Source organism: Oncorhynchus gorbuscha, linkage group LG19 (genome assembly GCF_021184085.1).
Source record: "Oncorhynchus gorbuscha isolate QuinsamMale2020 ecotype Even-year linkage group LG19, OgorEven_v1.0, whole genome shotgun sequence".
Lineage (NCBI taxonomy): Eukaryota > Metazoa > Chordata > Actinopteri > Salmoniformes > Salmonidae > Oncorhynchus > Oncorhynchus gorbuscha.
Genome location: NC_060191.1, coordinates 59,629,044 through 59,653,954, shown reverse-complemented (window position 1 = coordinate 59,653,954; position 24,911 = coordinate 59,629,044). Strand labels below are relative to the sequence as shown.

Genomic DNA, 24,911 nt, shown 5'->3' with positions numbered 1-24,911 from the left:
ATACAGACCACCGAGAACACCCATGGGTCCTTTAAACATTCTATAAACGCTGTTCCTGTTACCTCAGGTAGTGGGTCTCATTCTGCTAGCGTTATAGTGTTACTTCCATTATACAAATGACATACATAAACATTGTAGAAAAGTTGGGTACATGCTGCAAGGCTGGAAAAACATTGAACATTGGACCTTTTTATAACAATCAGACAGGGAAGAGCAATACGCAACAACAACTAAAAAGGAGTTGCAGGAAGTTGCAGTTGCATAGATAGCAATGTAGATCAGTTCGATTTTAAATTAACAATCATGTATTACAGCAATGATGTTAAATCTGTAAACATATAGCAAAGTCTTAAATCCACACATTCCCCAAAAAGCCCATCTCCTTTTCCAAAATAAGCCATGATTAAAGCTCATTGTATGAATGAATGAATCAAACCTAGATCAAAACTAATGCAATGAGAAAAGATGCAAAATAAGTGAGAATAAAAACATTCAACAAAATAGCCATCAGCATATTGACATTGTCCATTAAAATGATATACACCCAGAGTTACACTTAGAAAGTAACCTATCCAACCCTGTATACACAACAGTATATTTATCATTTATTCTGTTGGTCATAGTTCTAACAATATGAAAACACAGCCTTCAACATGCACTCTTTCATGCAAAGCCATGCTGTCACTCAAGGTGTGTGAGTGTGTCTCTCTGCGTGTGAGGATGGGCATGTCAGTCTGTGAAAATGTTAGTGTGCGTGTGTGTGTGTGTGTCCTTTAACCAATGTGGCAATGAGTAAGGAGTCTGAATGTGTATAACCACAGTTAGATACTCTGAGTTTGCGTATGTGAGCAGAAATTATGATATTGCTGGGTGAAAACAGTAAATCCAAATAACAACCATTGCAGGTGGAACGAGTGTTTGACACAGGAAGTGACTCTGCTCAGTCCTTTTCAGAGGCATCAGGCCTTTCAGTGCAAACATTACAAAGGAGGGAGGAAGAAAGCCTCAAAATGACCCCTGCCTGTTAATCAATCAGAGTGAGAGAGAGAGAGGGAATGAGAGAGTGAGAGACTGAAAGAAAACGAGTAGTGGCCATACTTACTTTTTTTTACCGACAATTCAATAAGGGAGTGTATGTGATCTGATTGGAAGCTGCACACTGGGCTTGTGCAGTATGGAGCTTATATCACCAATGGTGGGGATGTGAAGTTGGCCAACCAGAAAGCTACCCTGGATTCTATTGAAGAAAACTCCCTAACACAGCAGATTAGATAACAGAAAATGCTTTCTTTCTTCCATTCAATCTCCATCTTCCCCCTCTCCTTCTTCCTCTCCTCCTCTCTCCCTAGCCCAACATACTCAGTCAGGCTTATTAAGAGCCACATCTAGAGAAAGCTCTCTTCTCTTGGACTGGCTCTTAATAAAACCTGTGTGTGTTTGAGGCCGTGTTTTCTTAAAGGAGTGCACAGCATGTGTGTTGAAGCATGCTGAGAGGTAAATGTTAACACATGCTTTCACCATACATACATACATACTGTACATCTGTACATCTGCATAGAGTAGACTATTCTCTCACCCAGACTAAAGCACTAATGTAACACAGAAAATAATAGGGGTAGAGGGAGAGGACTGAAAGAAAGAGTGGTGAAGACAGAACAGTATGTGGTTCTCTCTACAGAGGCAAGGTGAAAAAAAAGACATTTTATTGTCACATACATACACACCAGATAGTTGCAGGGATATGTGTTGTTTTACCGGGTCAGCCATAGTAGTACGGCACGCCTGGAGCAAATTAGGGTTAAGTGTTGCTCAAAGATACAGACTTTTCACCTAGTTGCCTCGGATATTCGAACCAGGGACCTTTCGGTTACTGGCCCAATGATCTAACCACTAGGTTACTTATTTCCAGGTCACTAAAACAGATGGGAACAAACTAGAACACTGCTGAAATGATAAGACTGAAATGTGTCTGATAAGAAGATTCAAATCACAAAGGAATTAAAGCAGGTGGTTGGTTTCACTACTTTCTTCGTGTAAATACATACCAACCAATGCGTCCATGCACTCAATACATACACTCACATCCATACCGGTACACAAGTCTATCTGCTTGTCACTGTTGAACCGTCTGCATATGGAAGACTGGTTTACAGAAACGTTTACAGGTCCACAAAATGCAAACAAACTGAACATTTCCTCACCAATACCAAATTAGGCAAAAAAAGAAAATGCAATCCCTTTTACAGTCAAAACACACTCTATACATTTTGTTCTGACAAACTTTGTTAAGCAGTGACACCTTAACTCCTCTCCCCTCCCTAACACACAGATCTATTCTGTTGTGGGCCCCCCCTCAAGCCTAGTGGAGAGCAGGGTCCAGTCTGTGGTGAGTCAATCCCTCCTCCATAAGAGCTGAGTAAGTGTAGGGCCCAAAGGCCAACCAGGAGGAGGGGTAAAGGAGAAAGGGATGGAGAGGAAGGTTAGGAGAGGAAGAAGAGGAAGCGAGAACTCTATATTCCAGAATTAAATATTGATCCAAGCTATGAGGTTGCAGCATCGGTAGTGGTTTTTAAGTGGGTGGGGGGGGGGGGGATCAACGCTCATCCTACTCCTCGGTAATATACCTGTCTACATTAACCTGTCCCAATCCCCATCCAATATACCTCTCCCAAAAATCTGTCCCCATCCCCCTCACTGGAACTTCTCGTCAGAGTCGGAGGCCAGGTGCTCCCGGGGGAGGGACATGGATTTGTGACGGTCCCACAGCTTGTGGAGCTCTGTGGCTTCGTTCTCGCTATTGCTGCTGCTGCTGCCGCTGGTGCCACTGTCCCGGAAACTGGACAGAGGGGGGCGCACTTTCACCCCCTTCACTGCCACAGACCCCTCGATGGCCTTCCGCAGCTACAGAGATTATACAGGAAGAATCAGTCAACAAAGGCCAAGAGACTTTCCCAATCCAAAAGAGACCACTAGCCTGAACACTACGGGTCACAGTTATGGAGTACCAGTCAATTTGGGATTGAAAATAATTAAGGCTTTGTATCAGAGAGGACAGTTGGGTTAAATGCGGAAGACACATTTCAGTCGAAGGCATTCAGTTGAACAACTGACTAGGGTTCCCCCTTTTGTGTAGACCAAAGCAGAATGGTGAGGTTTAACCATGGCAATATCACAGGTGATAATATAGGGCGTGTGGATCTGCTACCATGGTAATAAAGTAGTCTTGGGCCATATACTGGGGTATTTGGAAATGGCTACGGGATGTTTTTTCATTACAGTCAATACCGTTGAAACTATTTATTTGAAGTAATACTTTTTTTCCTTCATATTTCTAGTTACTTGTTAAGCAAATACCTGCAGTCATCTTATGCAATATGTTAAGAGATAACGATTGCGTTTCTCATTTCACCGGTCACAGTTTTTCATTATGAAGCTTACCGGTTGTTCCGTTTACTTTACGAGTACACAACGACAAGAGTCACTCTCTGCTGTGCAACATGCACCAGATGATCTAGTTACAGTAGGGAATCCACAACTAAATGTTTGCCAGCTAGATATCTTATAAATATGAAGTGTCTAAAATGTGTTAAATGCTCTGCAGTTGTGCACTTGGTTTGCTAATTTAGTAGCTAGTTAGCTTTCTAGCTAAGTGTTTAGCTTCTTCCAAAATTAAGCTTCCCAAATCAAATTGTATTTGTCACATGCGCCAAATACAACAGGTGTAGAACTTACTGTGAAATGCTTACTTACAAACCCTTAACCAACAAATCAGTTAAGAAAATATAAAAGTAACACAATAGAATAATAATAATAATGAGACTATATACAGGGGGTACCGGTACCGAGTCAATGTGCGGGGATACAGGTTAGTTGAAGTCATTTGTACATGAGGGCAGGGGTAAAGTGACTATGCATACATAATAAACAGCGAGTAGCAGCAGTGTACATGAGGGCAGGGGTAAAGTGACCATGCATACATAATAAACAGCGAGTAGCAGCAGTGTACATGAGGGCAGGGGTAAAGTGACCATGCATACATAATAAACAGCGAGTAGCAGCAGTGTACATGAGGGCAGGGGTAAAGTGACCATGCATACATAATAAACAGCAAGTAGCAGCAGTGTACATGAGGGCAGGGGTAAAGTGACCATGCATACATAATAAACAGCAAGTAGCAGCAGTGTACATGAGGGCAGGGGTAAAGTGACCATGCATACATAATAAACAGCGAGTAGCAGCAGTGTACATGAGGGCAGGGGTAAAGTGACCATGCATACATAATAAACAGCGAGTAGCAGCAGTGTACATGAGGGCAGGGGTAAAGTGACCATGCATACATAATAAACAGCGAGTAGCAGCAGTGTACATGAGGGCAGGGGTAAAGTGACCATGCATACATAATAAACAGCGAGTAGCAGCAGTGTACATGAGGGCAGGGGTAAAGTGACCATGCATACATAATAAACAGCGAGTAGCAGCAGTGTACATGAGGGCAGGGGTAAAGTGACCATGCATACATAATAAACAGCGAGTAGCAGCAGTGTACATGAGGGCAGGGGTAAAGTGACCATGCATACATAATAAACAGCGAGTAGCAGCAGTGTACATGAGGGCAGGGGTAAAGTGACCATGCATACATAATAAACAGCGAGTAGCAGCAGTGTACATGAGGGCAGGGGTAAAGTGACCATGCATACATAATAAACAGCGAGTAGCAGCAGTGTACATGAGGGCAGGAGTAAAGTGACCATGCATACATAATAAACAGCGAGTAGCAGCAGTGTAGAAACAAAGAAGGGGGGTGTCAATGGAAATAGTCTGGTTGGCCATTTGATTAATTGTTCAGCAGTCTTGCCCTGCGGAAGCAGAGAGAACAGTCTATGACTTGTGTGACCAGAGTCTTTGACGATTTTTCCTTCCTCTGACACAGCCTAGTATATATAGTACCAGTCAAACGTTTGGACACAACTTCTCATTCAAAGGTTTTTCTTAATTTAGACTATTTTCTACATTGTAGAATAATAGTGAAGACATCAAAACAATGAAATAACACATATGGAATCATGTAGTAACCAAAAAAGTGTTAAACAAATCAAAATACATTTTATATTTGAGTTTCAATAAAAGTAGCCACCCTTTGCCTTGATGACAGCTTTGCACACTCTTGGCATTCTCTCAACCAGCTTCATGAGGTAGTCACCTGGAACACATTTAAATTAACAGGTGTGCCTTGTTAAAAGTTAATTTGTGGAATTTCTTTCCTCAATGCGTTCAGCCTGGTACGGCAACTGCTCGGCCTCTGACCGCAAGGCACTACAAAGGGTAGTCCGTACGGCCCAGTACATCACTGGGGCTAAGCTGCCTGCCATGCAGGACCTCTACACCATGCGGTGTCAGAGGAAGGCCCTAAAAATTGTCAGACCCCAGCCATAGACTGTTCTCTTTACTACAGCATGGCAAGCAGTACCGGAGTGCCAAGTCTATGACAAAAAGGCTTCTCAACAGGTTTTTCCCCCAAGCCAAAAGACTCCTGAACAGGTAATCAAATTACTATTTGCATTGTGCCCCCTCCACCCAAACCCCTCTTTTACACTGCTGCTACTCTCTGTTTATCATATATACATAGTCACTTTAACTATACATTCATGTACATACTACCTCAATTGGCCCGACCAACGAGTGCTCCTGCACATTGGCTAACCGGTCTATCTGCATTGTGTCCCACCACCAGCAAACACCTCTTTTACGTTACTGCTACTCTCTGTTCATCATATATGCAGTCACTTTAACCATATCTACATGTACATACTACCTCAATCAGCCTGACTAACCAGTGTCTGTATGTAGCCTTGCTACTTTTATAGCCTCGCTACTGTCTTTTTACTGTTGTTTTTATTTCTTTACTTACCTATTGTTCACCTAATACCTTTTTTTGCACTATTGGTTAGAGCCTGTAAGTAAGCATTTCACTGTAAGGTGAAATTGTATTCAGTGCACGTGACAAATAAACTTTGATTTGATTTGTGTGGTTCCCACCGTGAAGCATGGAGGAGGTGGTGTGATGGTGATTTGCTGGTGACACTTGTTAGTGATTTATTTAGAATTCAAGGCACACTTAACCAGCATGGCTACCACAGCATTCTGCAGCGATACGCCATCCCATCTGGTTTGTGCTTAGTGGGACTATAATTTGTTTTACAACAGGACAGCCCTGTGTAAGGGCTATTTGACTAAGAAGGAGTAGGTGTGTCCTACATGGCAGGAAGCTTGGTCCCAGTGATGTACACACTACCCTCTGTAGCACCTTACGGTCAGATGCCGAGCAGTTGCCATACCAGGCGGTGATGCAACCGGTCAGGATGCTATCGGTAGTGCAGCTGTAGAACTTTGAGGATCTGGGTACCCATACCATGTCTCCTGACCCATACCATGTCGCCGTACCCTCTTCACAACTTTCCTGGTGTGTTTGAACCATGTTAGGTTGTTGGTGATGTGGACACCAAGGAACTCTCGACCCGCTCCACTACAGTCCTGTCGATGTGAATGGGGGCCCTCCTTTTCCTGTAGTCCACAATCTTCTCCTTTGATGCTCTTTGTTCTTTGCAGTCTAATATTTGTTTGGTCTGTGCAGCAAAATCTGAATAGCATATTTTTGTTACTAGAATAACCTTATGGGCTGGGTTGTCTGTCCTGCAAATACATTAGGTCAGAGACTAAAGTATTTGTTAGCATTTAGTTAGCATTCTCTATAGGATTTGACATGTACTTGTTAGCATTTCTAACCTTCGGATTACAAAAGCTCAGTGTGGTTCGAAAATTGCTCCCATTGTGTTCAGTGCAGGTATTACTGAATATCCTGGTATTGCACAAGGTCAGTATGAAGATATGACAATATGCATACTGCCCAAGCCTATAATAAAGTAAAAATGACCACATTTTATGGTTATGGAAGTCAACATTTATCACCCCTAACAATAGCCCTGATCAGATGTCATGCCACACACTCCATCCCTATCCTTCCCCAACCATGACAGACGTCTGACCAACAGCTGTTTCTAAACACACACAAACACAGCCTCCCCTGTATATCTAGTTATTAGGAGGTATAAGGAGAGCTGAGATACAGCAGTACTGTGTGACAGAGAAAGTACTGCTGCATATGACCCTGCTGGTCATCGATGAACATTTGAACATCTTGAAGAACAATCTGGCCTTAAATGGCCATGTACTCTTATAATCTCCACCCGGCACAGCCAGAAGAGGACTGGCCACCCCTCAGAGCCTGGTTCCTCCTCCTTTCTAGGTTCCTGTCTTTCTAGGGAGTTTTTCCTAGCCACTGTGCTTCTACATCTGCATTGCTTGCTGTTTGGGGTTTTATGCTGGGTTTCTGTACAGCACTTTGTGACAACTGCTGATGTACAAAGACCTTTATAAATATATTTGATTGATTGATTGAAGAAGCAAGGCGAGGAGACGAGGCAAGGAGAAGCTCGTCTCACTGCTGTTTTTGTCTGCTTGTCTAACACCAAACAAAAGGCCTAAATGTCAGCCAGTGGAACAACACTGTGCTTAGCAACAATCTCCTGTTTCCTAGCCAATTTACAAAGACAGCATGCTTCTGCCTGTTTTGTTTGTGAAGAGAGAGCAAGAGAGAAATAACAAGAGACAGTGAGAGGAGAGACTGCAAGGAACATTAACCAGTAATTCGTCTTGCTGTCTGTCACCAATTGAAGGGCCGGAAAGAGCAGAGCTCATTAATGCTGACTGTGTGTGATGGTGGTGACCGTTCCCTTTGAGTCAGTCAACTTCGGTACAACACAAAGTCACAAGGACAATGAAATCTGTCGGGGTCAGGATTCCATTTTCTCACAGTATTTTGTACCGACATTGAATGAAAAGAGAACATAACGTTATGACTATAACTACTGTTCCCTGAAGGAGGGAAACGAGGTACAGCACCTGTTTGTCCCCACACCACATGTTCCTGGGCGTTGAATGAAAAGAGAACGTAACGTTATGACTATAACTACTGTTCCCTGAAGGAGGGAAACAAGGTACAGCACCTGTTTGTCCCCACACCACATGTTCCTGGGCTCGGTGAAAAGCAGTATTAAATTGAAGGAATGAATCCGAGCCTCACTATTATCACCTGTGGAAGGCGGGGCTTTCATTGGCCTTCTCAGGCCTGATTTTAGTTCATTCAACCAAAGTTGCAAGAGAGTGAATCCCCCATAGTATGTTGTACTGATATATCCCTCCTTCAGTGAACAGTAGTTACAGTCATAACGTCATGATATGCTGATGATTGTGACAGTGAGAAAGATGACGATGATGGAGAGGTCTATGAAAATGGTGGCTGTTGTGATGTTGTAATCGATGATGATGATGGGACAGTGCCATGTTGATGTGCACAACCCCAGGTGATCTGTGTCACTCACTTCTTTGAGGGACACCACTCCGATGAGTCGTCCAATGCTGGTGACGTAGGCATGGTCCAACCCCAGCAGAGAAAAGATGGTGTGGGTCTGGGGACAAGAGAACAACACACTTAGAACCCACATCCAGAACAGAACCAACTGCTAGAACACTTAGAACCAATATATAGAACAGCTAGAACTGTTAGAATCAATATCTAGAACTCTTAGAAAGAACATTTAGAATACTTGGAACGAACAACTTAAACTGGTAGAACCAACATCTAGAACACAACCAACCATATATTTCCTTTTGACACTCCTTTATAGACATAAAGAACAATACACTTAGAACCCACATTTAGAACACTTAGAACCAACATCTAGAGCACTTAGAATCATAGATTCCCTTTTGACATTCATATGGAGGCCCTTCTGAATCACAAAACAGTAAACATCTGAAAGCAGCTATTAAACTACAGCAGTTAGTGCATTAGAACAGTCAGCTCAGTGGTCACTGGAGAGCTGAATGGTGTACAAGCTCCTTCCTCATTCAAATAATGAAGTAAATCAGCAAGTCATCAAAAGTAATCACCTTGATTAGCCTAATCGGGTGTTTGAGCACCACTGAGCTAGATTGTTGTGAAAGGTACAACATCCCTACTGATACTGTAAGCTGCTAGAACCTCAAGTGAACCACACAGACAGCAGCTTGAGCCTAAACCCAAATCACAGGAAATAGAATAACCTTATTGTTATTTCAATATTTAATGCAATAGGAGTTAACCATTACAATGTTCCAGGAAACAAACACATAAAACAGCATGGAATACACATTACCCAGACTGATAGACGCAAGAGAACAAACACCAATGTTTATAAGTCTCTCTCACACAAACACACACAGACAATCTGGGACAAAAATGAATATGGCAATAAATTGTCTGAATTGATGCAATAACGATAAATATGACAATGTGCCCACAGTGAAAAGAAAATATCATTTAAAAAAGGTCCAATGCATCAGTTTTTTTCTGGGTAACAATTAGGTATCTTACTGTGATCGTTTTCAATTTTTTAAAAATGTTTAAAAAAGAAACAAAAATTGCTTCTGAGCAAAGAGCAATTTATCAAGTTTTGCTAGGAATGTTTGGGAATTGGGAGGGGAAAACTGACCACTTGCTGTTATTGGCAGAGGTTTTGAAACGTTTTCACTAGGCAGGACGAAACTCCATCCCAAATTTCAAGGGGTCTTTTCGGAAAATATTACTCCTACCTCATAGTATGTACAGTATATGTATACATACAGTACCGGTCAAATGTGTGGACACATCTACTCAACTCAAGGGTTGGTCTTTATAATTACTATTTTCTACATCATAGAATAATAGTAAAGACATCAAAACTATGAAATAACACATATCATGTAGTATCATGTAGTAACTAAAAAATATTTGATATATTTGAGATTCTTCAAAGTAGCAACCCTTTGCCTTGATGACAGCTTTGCACACTCTTGGCATTCTCTCAACCAGCTTCATGAGGAATGCTTTTCCACAGGTCTTGAAGGAGTTCCCACATATGCTGAGCACTTACGGTGGGAACCAAACATGCAGAGATCATCCGTTCACCTACTCTGTGTCTCACAAAGACACAGCGGTTGTAACCAAAAATCTCTCATTTGGACTCATCAGACAAAGGAAAGATTTCCACCGGCCTAATGTCCATTGCTCGTGTTTCTTGGCCCAAGCAAGTCACTTCTTCTTATTGGTGTTCTTGAGTAGTGGTTTCTTTGCAGCTATTCGACCATGAAGTCCTGAGTCACACAGTCTCCGCTGAACAGTTGAGATGTGTCTGTTACTTTTATTTGCATTTATTTGGGCTGCAATCTGAGGTGCACAGATTGTAGTAACCACTTATTTTTGGTTACTACATGATTCCATGGGTTATTTCATAGTTTTGATGTCTTCACTATTATTCTACAATATAGAAAATAGTAAAAATTAAGAAAAACCCTGGAATGAATAAGTGTGTCCACACTTTTGACTGGTACTGTATATATAAATCACAGTCAAATCACGTTTTTGACTACTCTGGGCCTTTAAACTACTACTACTAGTTTGATCGTTGTACCACCATCAATTGTCCTATTAACAAGCCCCCATATTAGCAAACTTATTTCATTACAAACTTCACATTTCTCTAGTATAGGCTACTTCTCACAATGAACGACATCAGCAAAATGCCTGCGATAAGTGATTGGTATGGTCAGTGTTGATTGTCCCAGCTCTAATACACACACTTGATTTGTTCTTCTATCCTCGTGGTGACCTATTCAAAATCCTATTTTCCCTAACCATAACCCGTAACACTGTCCCTAAATCGAAAAGTACTGTATCCCTAAAGCTTAAAATAGCCTTTGTCCTCATGGGGACGTGGACAATGTCCCCACAAGCGATCATTTTTCTTGTTTAACTATCCTTGTAGGGACCTTTGAGGATAGAAGTACCAACCACACACACAGAGATGAATATGTGGAGGGAGATTGTGTGTTGTAATGGGTGTTGGCAGTGTGCGGCGAGGGAGGTTGAGGGAGGGGAGAGCTTGATGGATTGGTGCAGAATCCCACTCTTAAATGTTTAAACAGCAGGCACACCGAGCAGGGAAGAAAGGAGGGGAGAAGAGAGGAGAAGGGGGTGGGCATTATGAATGGAGGACATTAGCTTGCCAGGCAAGAGTGTGTGTGTAAAAAATGTTCTGTAGTGTATGTGAGTGTGTGTCACAGTAGGACAACTAAATCAACACTGTTCAATAGCACCACCCCCCCCTTCATGCAGCCTGTTCTTTAATCCTGCACTCAGAGGGAGACTTATTGTGGCAGTACAGACATGCTTGTGTGTGTGTGCGCTTGCAATGCAGTGACTATAATAGCATTGACACTGGACTATCCATCTACTATACTAATTTTACAATATCAATCCTGGAGCGATTTAGTCAAAGGGGCGTTGTACGTACAGACAGACGTACAGACAGAGAGACGTACAGACAGAGAGACGTACAGACAGAGAGACGTACAGACAGAGAGACGTACAGACAGAGAGACGTACAGACAGACAGACGTACAGACAGACAGACGTACAGACAGACAGACGTACAGACGTACAGACGTACAGACAGACGTACAGACAGACAGACGTACAGACAGAGAGACGTACAGACAGAGAGACGTACAGACAGAGAGACGTACAGACAGACAGACGTACAGACAGACAGACGTACAGACAGACAGACAGACAGACAGACAGACAGACAGACAGACAGACAGACAGACAGACAGACAGACAGACAGACAGACAGACAGACAGACAGACAGACAGACAGACAGACAGACAGACAGACAGACAGACAGATGTACAGACAGAGAGACGTACAGACAGAGAGACGTACAGACAGAGAGACGTACAGACAGAGAGACGTACAGACAGACAGACAGACAGACAGACAGACAGACAGACAGACGTACAGACAGACAGACGTACAGACAGACAGACGTACAGACAGACAGACGTACAGACAGACAGACGTACAGACGTACAGACGTACAGACGTACAGACGTACAGACGTACAGACGTACAGACGTACAGACGTACAGACGTACAGACGTACAGACGTACAGACGTACAGACGTACAGACAGACAGACAGACAGACGTACAGACAGACAGACAGACAGACAGACAGACAGACAGACAGACAGACAGACAGACAGACAGACAGACAGACAGACAGACAGACAGACGTACAGACAGACAGACGTACAGACAGACAGACGTACAGACAGACACAGGCAGACGTACAGACAGACACAGGCAGACGTACAGACAGAGACAGACAGACGTACAGACAGAGACAGACAGACGTACAGACAGAGACAGACAGACGTACAGGCAGAGACGTACAGACGTACAGGCAGAGACGTACAGACAGACAGACGTACAGACAGACAGACGTACAGACAGACAGACAGACGTACAGACGTACAGACAGACGTACAGACAGACAGACGTACAGACAGAGAGACGTACAGACAGAGAGACGTACAGACAGAGAGACGTACAGACAGAGAGACGTACAGACAGACAGACGTACAGACAGACACAGGCAGACGTACAGACAGACACAGGCAGACGTACAGACAGACACAGGCAGACGTACAGACAGAGACAGACAGACGTACAGACAGAGACAGACAGACGTACAGACAGAGACAGACAGACGTACAGGCAGAGACGTACAGACAGAGACAGGCAGACGTACAGACAGAGACAGGCAGACGTACAGACAGAGACAGGCAGACGTACAGACAGAGACAGGCAGACGTACAGACAGAGACAGGCAGACGTACAGACAGAGACAGGCAGACGTACAGACAGAGACAGACAGACGTACAGACAGAGACAGACAGACGTACAGACAGACGTACAGACAGACGTACAGACAGACGTACAGACAGACAGACAGACAGACAGACAGACAGACAGACAGACAGACAGACAGACAGACAGACAGACAGACAGACAGACACATGTAGACAGACAGAGACAGACGTACAGACAGACAGACGTACAGACAGACATACAGACAGACAGAGACAGATGTACAGACAGACAGACAGACAAATGTACAGACAGACAGACAAATGTACAGACAGACAGACAAACGTACAGACAGACAGACAAACGTACAGACAGACAGACAAACGTACAGACAGACAGACAAACGTACAGACAGACAGACAAACGTACAGACAGACAGACAAACGTACAGACAGACAGACAAACGTACAGACAGACGTACAGACAGACAGACAAACGTACAGACAAACGTACAGACAGACAGACAAACGTACAGACAAACGTACAGACAGACGTACAGACAGACGTACAGACAGACGTACAGACAGACAGACGTACAGACAGACAGAGACAGACGTACAGACAGACAGACAGACAGACAAACGTACAGACAGACAGACAGACGTACAGACAGACAGACATACGTACAGACAGACAGACGTACAGACAGACAGAGACAGACACAGACGTACAGAGACAGACGTACAGACAGACAGACAAACGTACAGACAGACAGAGACCGACGTACAGACGTACAGACAGAAAGACAAATGTACAGACAGACAGACAAATGTACAGACAGACAGACAAACGTACAGACAGACAGACAAACGTACAGACAGACGTACAGACAGACAGACAGATGTACAGACAGACAGACGTACAGACAGACGTACAGACAGACAGACAAACGTACAGACAGACAGACAGACGTACAGACAGACAGACAGACGTACAGAGACAGATGTACAGACAGACAGAGACAGGCGTACAGACAGACAGAGACAGACGTACAGACAGACAGAGACAGACGTACAGACAGACAGACAAACGTACAGACAGACAGACAAACGTACAGACAGACAGACAAACGTACAGACAGACAGACAAACGTACAGACAGACAGAGACAGATGTACAGACAGACAGATGTACAGACAGACAGACAGACGTACAGACAGACAGAGACGTACGTACAGACAGACAGAGACGTACGTACAGACAGACAGAGACGTACGTACAGACGTACAGACGTCCAGACAGACAGACGTCCAGACAGAGACGTACAGACAGATGTACAGACGTACAGACAGACAGACGTACAGACAGACAGACGTACAGACAGACAGACGTACAGACGTACAGACGTACAGACGTACAGACGTACAGACGTACAGACGTACAGACAGACGTCCAGACAGACAGACGTCCAGACGTACAGACAGACAGACAGACGTACAGACAGACAGACGTACAGACAGACAGACAGACGTACAGACAGACGTACAGACAGACAGACAGACAGACAGACAGACAGACAGACAGACAGACAGACAGACAGACAGACAGACAGACAGACAGACAGACAGACAGACAGACAGACAGACAGACGTACAGACAGACAGACAGACGTACAGACAGACAGACAGACAGACGTACAGACAGACAGACAGACGTACAGACAGACAGACAGACAGACGGACAGACAGACAGACAGACAGACGTACAGACAGACAGACAGACGTACAGACAGACAGACAGACAGACAGACAGACGTACAGACAGACAGACAGACAGACAGACAGACAGACAGACAGACAGACAGACAGACAGACAGACAGACAGACAGACAGACAGACAGACAGACAGACAGACAGACAGACATACGTACAGACAGACGTACAGACAGACGTACAGACAGACAGAGACAGAGACAGACTGACCTACAGACAGGCAGAGACAGACGTACAGACAGAGACAGACAGACGTACAGACAGAGACAGACGTACAGACAGAGACAGACAGACAGACGTACAGACAGACGTACAGACAGACGTACAGACAGACGTACAGACAGACCTTATGTAGTGAGGTGCGCTCCACCAGTTGGAAGGGGGCGGGGTCGATCTTGCAGTTGTCAAAGTTCACCTGCTCGTCAAGCTGGTTCTCCTCCCACTCTGCAATCTGCAACCCAGAGGAAAAGGAGGATGAAGAGGAGAGTGGAAAGAAACAGTATGGAAGTACTCAAACCCTCTTAGACATATAGAATACTTAAATGGTTTTTACATCCATTGTGATAAAATAATATATTATATATATATATATTAATATATATTAATTCAGAAAGGTATTCACTAATATTTCAGAAGCCAAAAAACACCTTTTAGAATATCAATTTAACGCCTTAAACTCCAGTGATTGTTACCGATATGGGGTTCCTCAAATCTAAATGCTAATAGCTTAGAAAATATGAGAGTGATATGCATAATAAGCATTGGAAGAAGTTGAAAGGGAAACACATGAGATTTTAGAGATGACAGATTATGGAATAATGTTCAGAACAAAAGGTGAGAATAAAACAGTTAAAGTGCTTATCAGTGGAAACATCTGAGACTATTTCAATTGATTTACCACCAAGCATTTCAGCTTTAATCTAAAATCCAATAATTCCTAATAGACCAAATCACTTTGCAAACTCCAACACTAACTTCAATCCCTATTCAATAGCAATAGAATACACACACACACACACACACACACACACACACACACACACACACACACACACACACACACACACACACACACACACACACACACACACACACACACACACACACACACACACACACACACACACACACACACACAAAAGTTAATGTACATTTTTTTGCTGAGTGTATATACACTGCTCAAAAAAATAAAGCATGGAGGAGGAGGTGTTATGGTGTGGGGGTGCTTTGCTGGTGGCACGGTCTGTGATTTATTTAGAATTCAAGGCACACTTAACCAGCATGGCTACCACATCATTCTGCAGCGATACGCCATCCCATCTGGTTTGTGCTTCGTGGGACTATCATTTGTTTTTCAACAGGACAATGACTCAGCACACCTCCAGGCTGTGTAAGGGCTATTTTACCAAGACGGAGAGTGATGGAGTGCAGCATCAGATGACCTGGCCTCCACAATCCCCCGACCTCAACCCAATTGAGATGGTTTGGGATGAGTCAGACCGCAGAGTGAAGAAAAAGTAACCAAGTGCTAAGCATATGTGGGAACTCCTTCAAGACTGTTGGAAAAGCATTCCAGATGAAGCTGGTTGAGAGAATGCCAAGAGTGTGCAAAGCTGTCAAGGCAAATGGGGGCTATTTAAAGAATCTCAAATATAAAACATATTTTGGTATGTTTAACACTTTTGGTTACTACATGATTCCACATGTGCTATTTCATAGTTTAGATGGCTTCACTATTATTCTACAATGTAGAATACAGATTTGGAAACATATGTAACTTAACAGTAAGAAATAATTTATAAAAAAATTAATTAAAAAGGTATAATTTCTACACACTTTCATAGCGTGAGAGTGCCCACGGCCATATTTCCATGTTACAGTGCTTGTTTATGGAAGACAAATGGAAGCGAGCACCTGCGCTAATTAGCTATTTAGCATGCTCCGAACACCTGTGTGTAATGGAAGAAGGCCACCAGAAATGTGTGAAAAATACTGTCGGCTGCAACTGTGGTAAAGCAGGTTAAAACAGTAGGTAACGTATGTGTATATTTTGTATTTGTGAAATTATTTTGATGTGATATGAAAGTAGAGGCCTTTATGTTCTCAAACGTTTAAACAGGGCGTCAGGATTGTAGTTTACACGGAACTAGCTGTCCTCCATACCATCAGCTGAGATCCCAAGATTGGGAACGGCTGTAAGCCACTTTGGGCTCCATTGGGTTCTTGAGAGCAATCCCTATCCAAACTCCACTTCCTTTAAGCCTTGGTGGTTTCCTCTTTTATGTGGCTACACAGTGTCTGGCTGTGGTCCCTGGTGCAGAGATAATAGATGCCCATAGAGATTCCAGCTTTGATAAGGCTATTCATACACAGTGACTAATTATTCCCCTGATAACCAGTAAATACACTGTAGCGTAGACAGACAGCACTGACACATCCTGAGAGAAAAGGGAGAAAGAGGGAGAGAAAGTGTTGTAGGGTCTCACCTCTCTGATGGTCATGTCATCATCCACATCGAAGTCATCCTGAGAGGAGAGGGACAGGAAACAGATCAACACACTTACACTGCAAACACACACCAAAAAGACTTGTGTGCACGCCTGCACACAAACACTACAGACAAGCACAGCGTCAAAATGACTTGAAATACAAACCCAAGGACACACAGTACACTCATACTACAAATAGCCAAATGGACACTGCATTCAAACTGAACACAGTGACAAAATGAAGAGGTGGATGGACAGATGTGACAAGAGACACTAAATGACTAACTACACATACAGTGGGGCAAAAAAGTATTTAGTCAGCCACCAATTGTGCAAGTTTTCCCACTTAAAAAGATGAGGCCTGTAATTTTCATCATAGATACACTTCAACTATGACAAACAAAATGAGAAAAAAATCCATTGATTTTTAATGAATTTATTTGCAAATTATGGTGGAAAATAAGTATTTGGTCACCTACAAACAAGCAAGATTTCTGTCTCCCACAGAGCCGTAACTTCTTTAAGAGGCTTCTCTGTCCTCCACTCGTTACCTTTATTAATGGCACCTGTTTGAAGTTGTTATCAGTATAAAAGACACCTGTCCACAACCTCAAACAGTCACACTCCAAACTCCACTATGGCCAAGACCAGAGAGCTGTCAAAGGACACCAGAAACAAAATTGTAGACCTGCACCAGGCTGGGAAGACTGAATCTGCAATAGGTAAGCAGCTTGATTTGAAGAAATCAACTGTGGGAGCAATTATTAGGAAATGGAAGTCATACAAGACCACTGATAATCTCCCTCGATCTGGGGCTCCACGCAAGATCTCACCCCGTGGGGTCAAAATGATCACAAAAACGGGGAGCAAAAATCCCAGAACCATACGGGGGGACCTAGTGAAAGACCTGCAGAGAGCTGGGACCAAAGTAACAAAGCCTACCATCAGTAACACACTACGCCGCCAGGGACTCAAATCCTGCAGTGCCAGACGTGTCCCCCTGCCAGTATATGTCCAGGCCCGTCTGAAGTTTTCTGGAGAGCATTTGGATGATCCAGAAGAAGATTGGGAGGATGTCATATGGTCAGATGAAACCCAAATATAACTTTTTGGTAAAAACTCATATCGTCGTGTTTGGAGGACAAAGAATGCTGAGTTGCATCCAAAAAACACCATACCTACTGTGAAGCATGGGGGTGGAAACATCATGCTTTGGGGCTGTTTTTCTGCAAAGGGACCAGGACGACTGATCCGTGTAAAGGAAAGAATGAATGTGGCCATGTATCGTGAGGTTTTGAGTGAGAACCTCCTTCCATCAGCAAGGGCATTGAAGATGAAACGTGGCTGGGTCTTTCAGCATGACAATGATCCCAAACACACCGCCCGGGCAACGAAGGAGTGGCATCGTAAGAAGCATTTCAAGGTCCTGGAGTGGCCTAGCCAGTCTCCAGATCTCAACCCCATAGAACATCTTTGGAGGGAATTGAAATTCCGTGTTGCCCAGCAACAGCCCCAAAACATCACTGCTCTAGAGGAGATCTGCATGGAGGAATGGGCCAAAATACCAGCAACAGTGTGTGAAAACCTTGTGAAGACTTACAGAAAACGTTTGACCTCTGTCATTGCCAACAAAGGGTATATAACAAAGTATTGAGATAAACTTTTGTGATTGACCAAAGACTTATTTTCCACCATAATTTGCAAATAAATTCATTGAAAACCCTACAATGTGATTTTCTGGATTTTTTCCCCCTCATTTTGTCTGTCATAGTTGAAGTGTACCTATGATGAAAATTACAGGCCTCTCATCTTTTTAAGTGGGAGAACTTGCACAATTGGTGGCTGACTAAATACTTTTTTGCCCCACTGTATGACCATGGTGGGGGGGTTGAAAACATGCTTGAAACAGATAATGGGCTGCATTCATACAGAGTTTTTCACAAGGTCTCACAGTCCGGAGTGATTGATTGACACTAATGGATTTGACCATGGAGTGATGATGGCTACAGTTTGGATATGAGCCGGGCGGGCCTGAAAACCTGAGAGAGTTCTACAGTGCTGAGTGGTACTTAAGTGTGTGTGTCAATGTCAAAAGGCGTGTGTAGCGCCCCATTCAGACGGGATACGTTTTACTGGGGAAGTTGGGACGCACACTCAGTCTCCCGCAGCTCTAGGGTTTAGGGAATAGAGTGTCATTTGGGATGAGCCCTCAGTCTCCTGCAGCTCTGGGATGCAGTCTGAGTGAGTGTTTGGTGCAAGCTGACACCAACCTGATTCAAACCTGCTTGGGTTTCCAGTTAATGAGCGAGCGGCACTTCGAGACACTTAGAACCCTGCAGACATGTCTTAAACGCAGTCCATGACAATCACAACACCTCAAAGGGAACTGAAGGCTTTTTCTGGTTAAAAGCCAATTTTTGATACTTGGCAGGAAGGTTCTTATCCCAGCCCTAAAAACCTAGTTTTTTGCGCAAACGGCCAGGTCCTCTGATAATACTTATCCTGTGCGGATCGTCATCCCTGTATTTTGAGGGAAATTACAGAGTTTAAATCAGGTGCTTCACCCAGTTTGGGTAAAAACATGGGAACAAATTGATGCTTAAAACAAAGTGCAATGCACGTAGAGTACAGATGAATGATCCGTTTTGTCACATACAGTGCCTTGCGAAAGTATTCGGCCCCCTTGAACTTCGCGACCTTTTGCCACATTTCAGGCTTCAAACAAAGATATAAAACTGTATTTTTTTGTAAAGAATAAACAACAAGTGGGACACAATCATGAAGTGGAACGACATTTATTGGATATTTCAAACTTTTTTAACAAATCAAAAACTGAAAAATTGGGCGTGCAAAATTATTCAGCCCCTTTACTTTCAGTGCAGCAAACTCTCTCCAGAAGTTCAGTGAGGATCTCTGAATGATCCAATGTTGACCTAAATGACTAATGATGATAAATACAATCCACCTGTGTGTAATCAAGTCTCCATATAAATGCACCTGCACTGTGATAGTCTCAGAGGTCCGTTAAAAGCGCAGAGAGCATCATGAAGAACAAGGAACACACCAGGCAGGTCCGAGATACTGTTGTGAAGAAGTTTAAAGCTGGATTTGGATACAAAAAGATTTCCCAAGCTTTAAACATCCCAAGGAGCACTGTGCAAGCGATAATATTGAAATGGAAGGAGTATCAGACCACTGCAAATCTACCAAGACCTGGCCGTCCCTCTAAACTTTCAGCTCATGCAAGGAGAAGACTGATCAGAGATGCAGCCAAGAGGCCCATGATCACTCTGGATGAACTGCAGAGATCTACAGCTGAGGTGGGAGACTCTGTCCATAGGACAACAATCAGTTGTATATTGCACAAATCTGGCCTTTATGGAAGAGTAGCAAGAAGAAAGCCATTTCTTTAAGATATCCATAAAAAGTGTTGTTTAAAGTTTGCCACAAGCAACCTGGGAGACACACCAAACATGTGGAAGAAGGTGCTCTGGTCAGATGAAACCAAAATTGAACTGAACACACCATCCCCACTGTCAAACATGGTGGTGGCAGCATCATGGTTTGGGCCTGCTTTTCTTCAACAGGGACAGGGAAGATGGTTAAAATTGATGGGAAGATGGATGGAGCCAAATACAGGACCATTCTGGAAGAAAACCTGATGGAGTCTGCAAAAGAACTGAGACTGGGACGGAGATTTGTCTTCCAACAAGACAATGATCCAAAACATAAAGCAAAATCTACAATGGAATGGTTCAAAAATAAACATATCCAGGTGTTAGAATGGCCAAGTCAAAGTCCAGACCTGAATCCAATCGAGAATCTGTGGAAAGAACTGAAAACTGCTGTTCACAAATGCTCTCCATCCAACCTCACTGAGCTCGAGCTGTTTTGCAAGGAGGAATGGGACAAAATTTCAGTCTCTCGATGTGCAAAACTGATAGAGACATACCCCAAGCGACTTACAGCTGTAATCGCAGCAAAAGGTGGCGCTACAAAGTATTAACTTAAGGGGGCTGAATAATTTTGCACACCCAATTTTTCAGTTTTTGATTTGTTAAAAAAGTTTGAAACATCCAATAAATGTCGTTCCACTTCATGATTGTGTCCCACTTGTTGATTCTTCACAAAAAAATACAGTTTTATATCTTTATGTTTGAAGCCTGAAATGTGGCAAAAGGTCGCAAAGTTCAAGGGGGCCGAATACTTTCGCAAGGCACTGTATCAACTTTCCTAGAACCATCTTTTAAAAAGATTAAGTGGATGAGATTGTGCCAGTTGATTGGTAAATTGCCAAATCCGCCAGGAAATTAAATGTCTGCATAGGTTACAGTAAATGATTCTTATTGATATGTATTATTTGAACTGACGGCCATTAGTCCAATATTAGGATATCCCTAGACATTTGAAATATCTTCACACCTAGAAGAGCCTCCAGCCTTCCATCAAAACTTTCAGCTTTGAATGAGGAAACAAAAAATATTACAGTGGCAGTTTGGCCAAACTAATCCTATCCGAATTGTCCACTGGAAAAACGGTCATGCTGAGGTAATAATTACATAACCGATGTAGCACAACTCATTCCACGGGGGGGGGCCGAGTGTCTGCGGGTTTTCGCTCCACCCTTTTACTTGATTGATGAATTAAGGTCAGTAATTAGTAAGGAATGCCCTTCACCTGGTTGTATAAGTCTTAACTGAAAGGAAAAACCAAACACCCGCAAACATTCTGCCCTCCGCAGAATGAGTTTGACATGCCTGTTCTATAGTAATACTAGTCCCGTGCGAATAGGGCTTGTGTGTAAGTTTAGAGTAATAAAAGTGTGTATTTACTGGAAGAGTGTGTTTTCTTTATGAGGGTGAGAATAGCAGTGTGTGTATATTCTTGCGCTTATCCATCTCTGTCTACATCCACACCTGACCCCTCTACCAACCTCAGGCCCCGGGGGTGATGGAAGCCCTGAGCTCATTTATCCACCCGCCTGCAGTGGCTGACCTCCCTGTAACCCTGGCAACGATTGCCGTGGGGCCCGGCCGGTCAAGGCGCTCTCCTTACTGTAGAATTATGCAACAGAAGTCAGCTGTGTCTAGAGTTGACAACACCATCTCCACGGACACCAACATGGGCTGACAGTCCTCTGGCACTGCATTTTACAGTCCTGTTTCCACCTGCTATTTACTAGAGTCTCATGAGGTCAATGGGTAATTTTCTGGCACACATTTAGCAGAATTAAACACATTGGTTACTACCATGTAAGTTCAAATAAAATAAAGTGCTACTGATAAACCTGTACACCTCTCCAAAACCAGGGCACAGCACAGATGAGGTGTCTATCTAATCACATTCTATTTGTCACATGCACCGAATACAACAGGTGTAGATCTTACTGTGAAATGCTTACTTTACAAGCCCTTAACCAACAATGCAGTTCAAGAAACAGATTTAAGAAAATATTTGCTAAATAAAAAATGTAATCAAAAAGTAACAAGAAAATTACATAACAACAATGAGGCTATATATAGGGGGTATCGGTACCGAGTCAATGTGCGGAGGTACAGGTTAGTGGATTTGTAAAGTGACTATTCATAGATAATAAACAGTGAGTAGCAGCAGTGTACATTTTTTAAATAATCCGGGGGTCAATGTAAATAGTCCAGCTGGCCATTTGAATAATTGTTCAGCAGTCTTATGGCTTGGTGGTAGAAGCTGTTAAGGAGCCTTTTGGTCCCAGACTTGGCGCTGCGGTACTGCTTGCCGTGTGGTGGGTGTAGAAAGAACAGTAGAATACAGAGATGTAGTTGTTTAATATAGAACAGCTAACACCTGCAGTGTGTTTTGGGGAGAGAGACAGAGCAGGTGAGACTGTGCATGTAAAGTATGTTGTATGAAGATTAACTAGTCTATTAGGTGAGCAAATATGCAAGGGCCCTTGTGGATATGTGGAGACGCAAGAGTGGGTGTATGAATGTGAGTGTACCAAGGAGAGTGTGTGTGTGTCTGAGTGAGATACAGACAGCGCGTGTGCCTGTGTGTGCATGTACAGCCCTCCACAGTGAGTGACTGGGTAAGAGGCAGTGTGCTGACGGGGGGGTGAAGCTGTATTGCTTGCTGTGCAGCTTCCACAGAGAGCAGCATCCCTCCTCTCCTCTCCATCCACCCTTTCCCCCAAGCGATCAATCTCTCCCTCTATCCTGTACATCCTGTAGTCAATAAGCCAATCAGAGCCTGGGGTCCGGGTCAGCAGGGAATATGTTGACATAACCACAACTACCCAATCACACATGGCTCCGAGATGCACAGTGCAAAAAACATTAGGAACAGCTTCCTAATATTGAGTTGCACCCCTTTTGCCCTCAGAACAGCCTAAATGTGTCAGTGCATAGACTATACACAGTGTCAAAAGCATTCCACAGGGATGCTGGCTCATGTTGACTCCAACACTTCTCACAGTTCTATTAAGTTGGCTGGATGTCCTTTGGGTGGTGGACCATTCTTGGTACATACGGGAAAATGTTGAGTGTTGATGGATTCTGTTAAAATGTAACATGTTTCAAGTTAAACTGTAGTTTGTTGGTATCCTAGTGAATGATTGCTGTGAGTATTAATGGAGTTTAGGCCATGAAACTGTGTGGATGCTCATTTAGAAAGGCTGGCCTAATCAGATAAGAGGACATTTTTTAGGATCAGAGAGCAGGGTCAGGCCCTGGACAATGAAGATGGACAGAGCGTGATTCTGACATCTAGCTAAACAAAGAGTGGACCATGCTATGCTGCTGCTACTCTCTGTTTATTATCTATGCATATTCACTCTACCTACATGTACATATTACTTCATTTACCTCGACTAACCGGTACCCCGCACATTGACTCTGTACCGGTACCCCCTCTATATAGTCTCGACATTGTTATTTTACTGCTGATCTTTAATTATTTGTTACTTTTATTTTAGGTATTTTTCTTAACTGCATTGTTGGTTAAGGGCTTGTAAGTAAGCATTTCACTGTAAGGTTGTATTCGGCACATGTGACAAATAACATTTAATGTGGTCCTTCTGTAGCTCAGTTGGTAGAGCATGGCGCTTGTAACGCCAGAGTAGTGGGTTCGATCCCCGGGACCACCCATACGTAGAATGTATGCACACATGACTGTAAGTCGCTTTGGATAAAAGCGTCTGCTAAATGGCATATATTATTATTATATTATATTATAATATGATTTGATTTGATTCCACAGGGGAGATATGGGAAACTCATTGGGGTCATAAAATGTATAGCTGGGGAGGTGACACCTACGAGAGGGTGGTGACTAAAAGGAGGGAAGAGTATAAGATGTGTTGTGAACTTTCTAAATGTATGCACTCAGCTGATGGCATCCTTGGTATTAAACACTTTAAACTTCAAGCTTTTGGTCTCAATTCCTTATTGCAAAGAGGCAACAATAGCATTTTTATATTTAACAGCGTGAAAACCCAGCAGTGTTACAGTTCTTGAAACACTCAAATTTGTGCACCTGGCACCTACTACCATAGCCTGTTCAAAGGCACAAATATTTTGTCTTACCCATTCACCTTCTGAATGGCACACATACACAATCCATGTCTCAATTGTCTCAAGGCTTAAAAATCTTTCTTGAACCGGTCTCCTTCCCTTCATCTACACTGATTGAAGTGGATTTAACAGGTAACATCTCCCTCTCTCCCTTCCTCTTGATCTATCTATTGATTGATCTTTCTGCATCTGTGTGTGTCTGTCTCTTAATCTAATCTAAGTCCTCTGCTCCTTCGCTCAGTGTCTTGACCTATAGTGTTGGTCCACTGCAATCCACACATCAAACTACTCAACAGGCTTCAATTCAGGGCCAG

At 43.2% G+C, this 24,911-nt stretch overlaps 1 protein-coding gene across 2 annotated transcripts in view; it reads right to left on the bottom strand.

Moving 5' to 3' along the window:
* Positions 1-1,681: 1,681 nt before the first annotated feature.
* The window catches only part of LOC124005065 (chloride channel protein 2-like), a 168,358-nt gene continuing 145,128 nt past the window's right edge, over positions 1,682-24,911 (bottom strand). For both annotated transcript variants that reach the window (XM_046313973.1, XM_046313974.1), the window contains 4 exons: positions 17,048-17,086; positions 14,908-15,012; positions 8,439-8,525; positions 1,682-2,901 (listed from right to left, as the gene is read on the bottom strand). In XM_046313973.1, the coding sequence (XP_046169929.1) occupies positions 2,692-2,901; positions 8,439-8,525; positions 14,908-15,012; positions 17,048-17,086 (441 nt within the window). In that variant the 3' untranslated portion in view covers positions 1,682-2,691. The remainder of the gene's footprint in view (positions 2,902-8,438; positions 8,526-14,907; positions 15,013-17,047; positions 17,087-24,911) is intronic.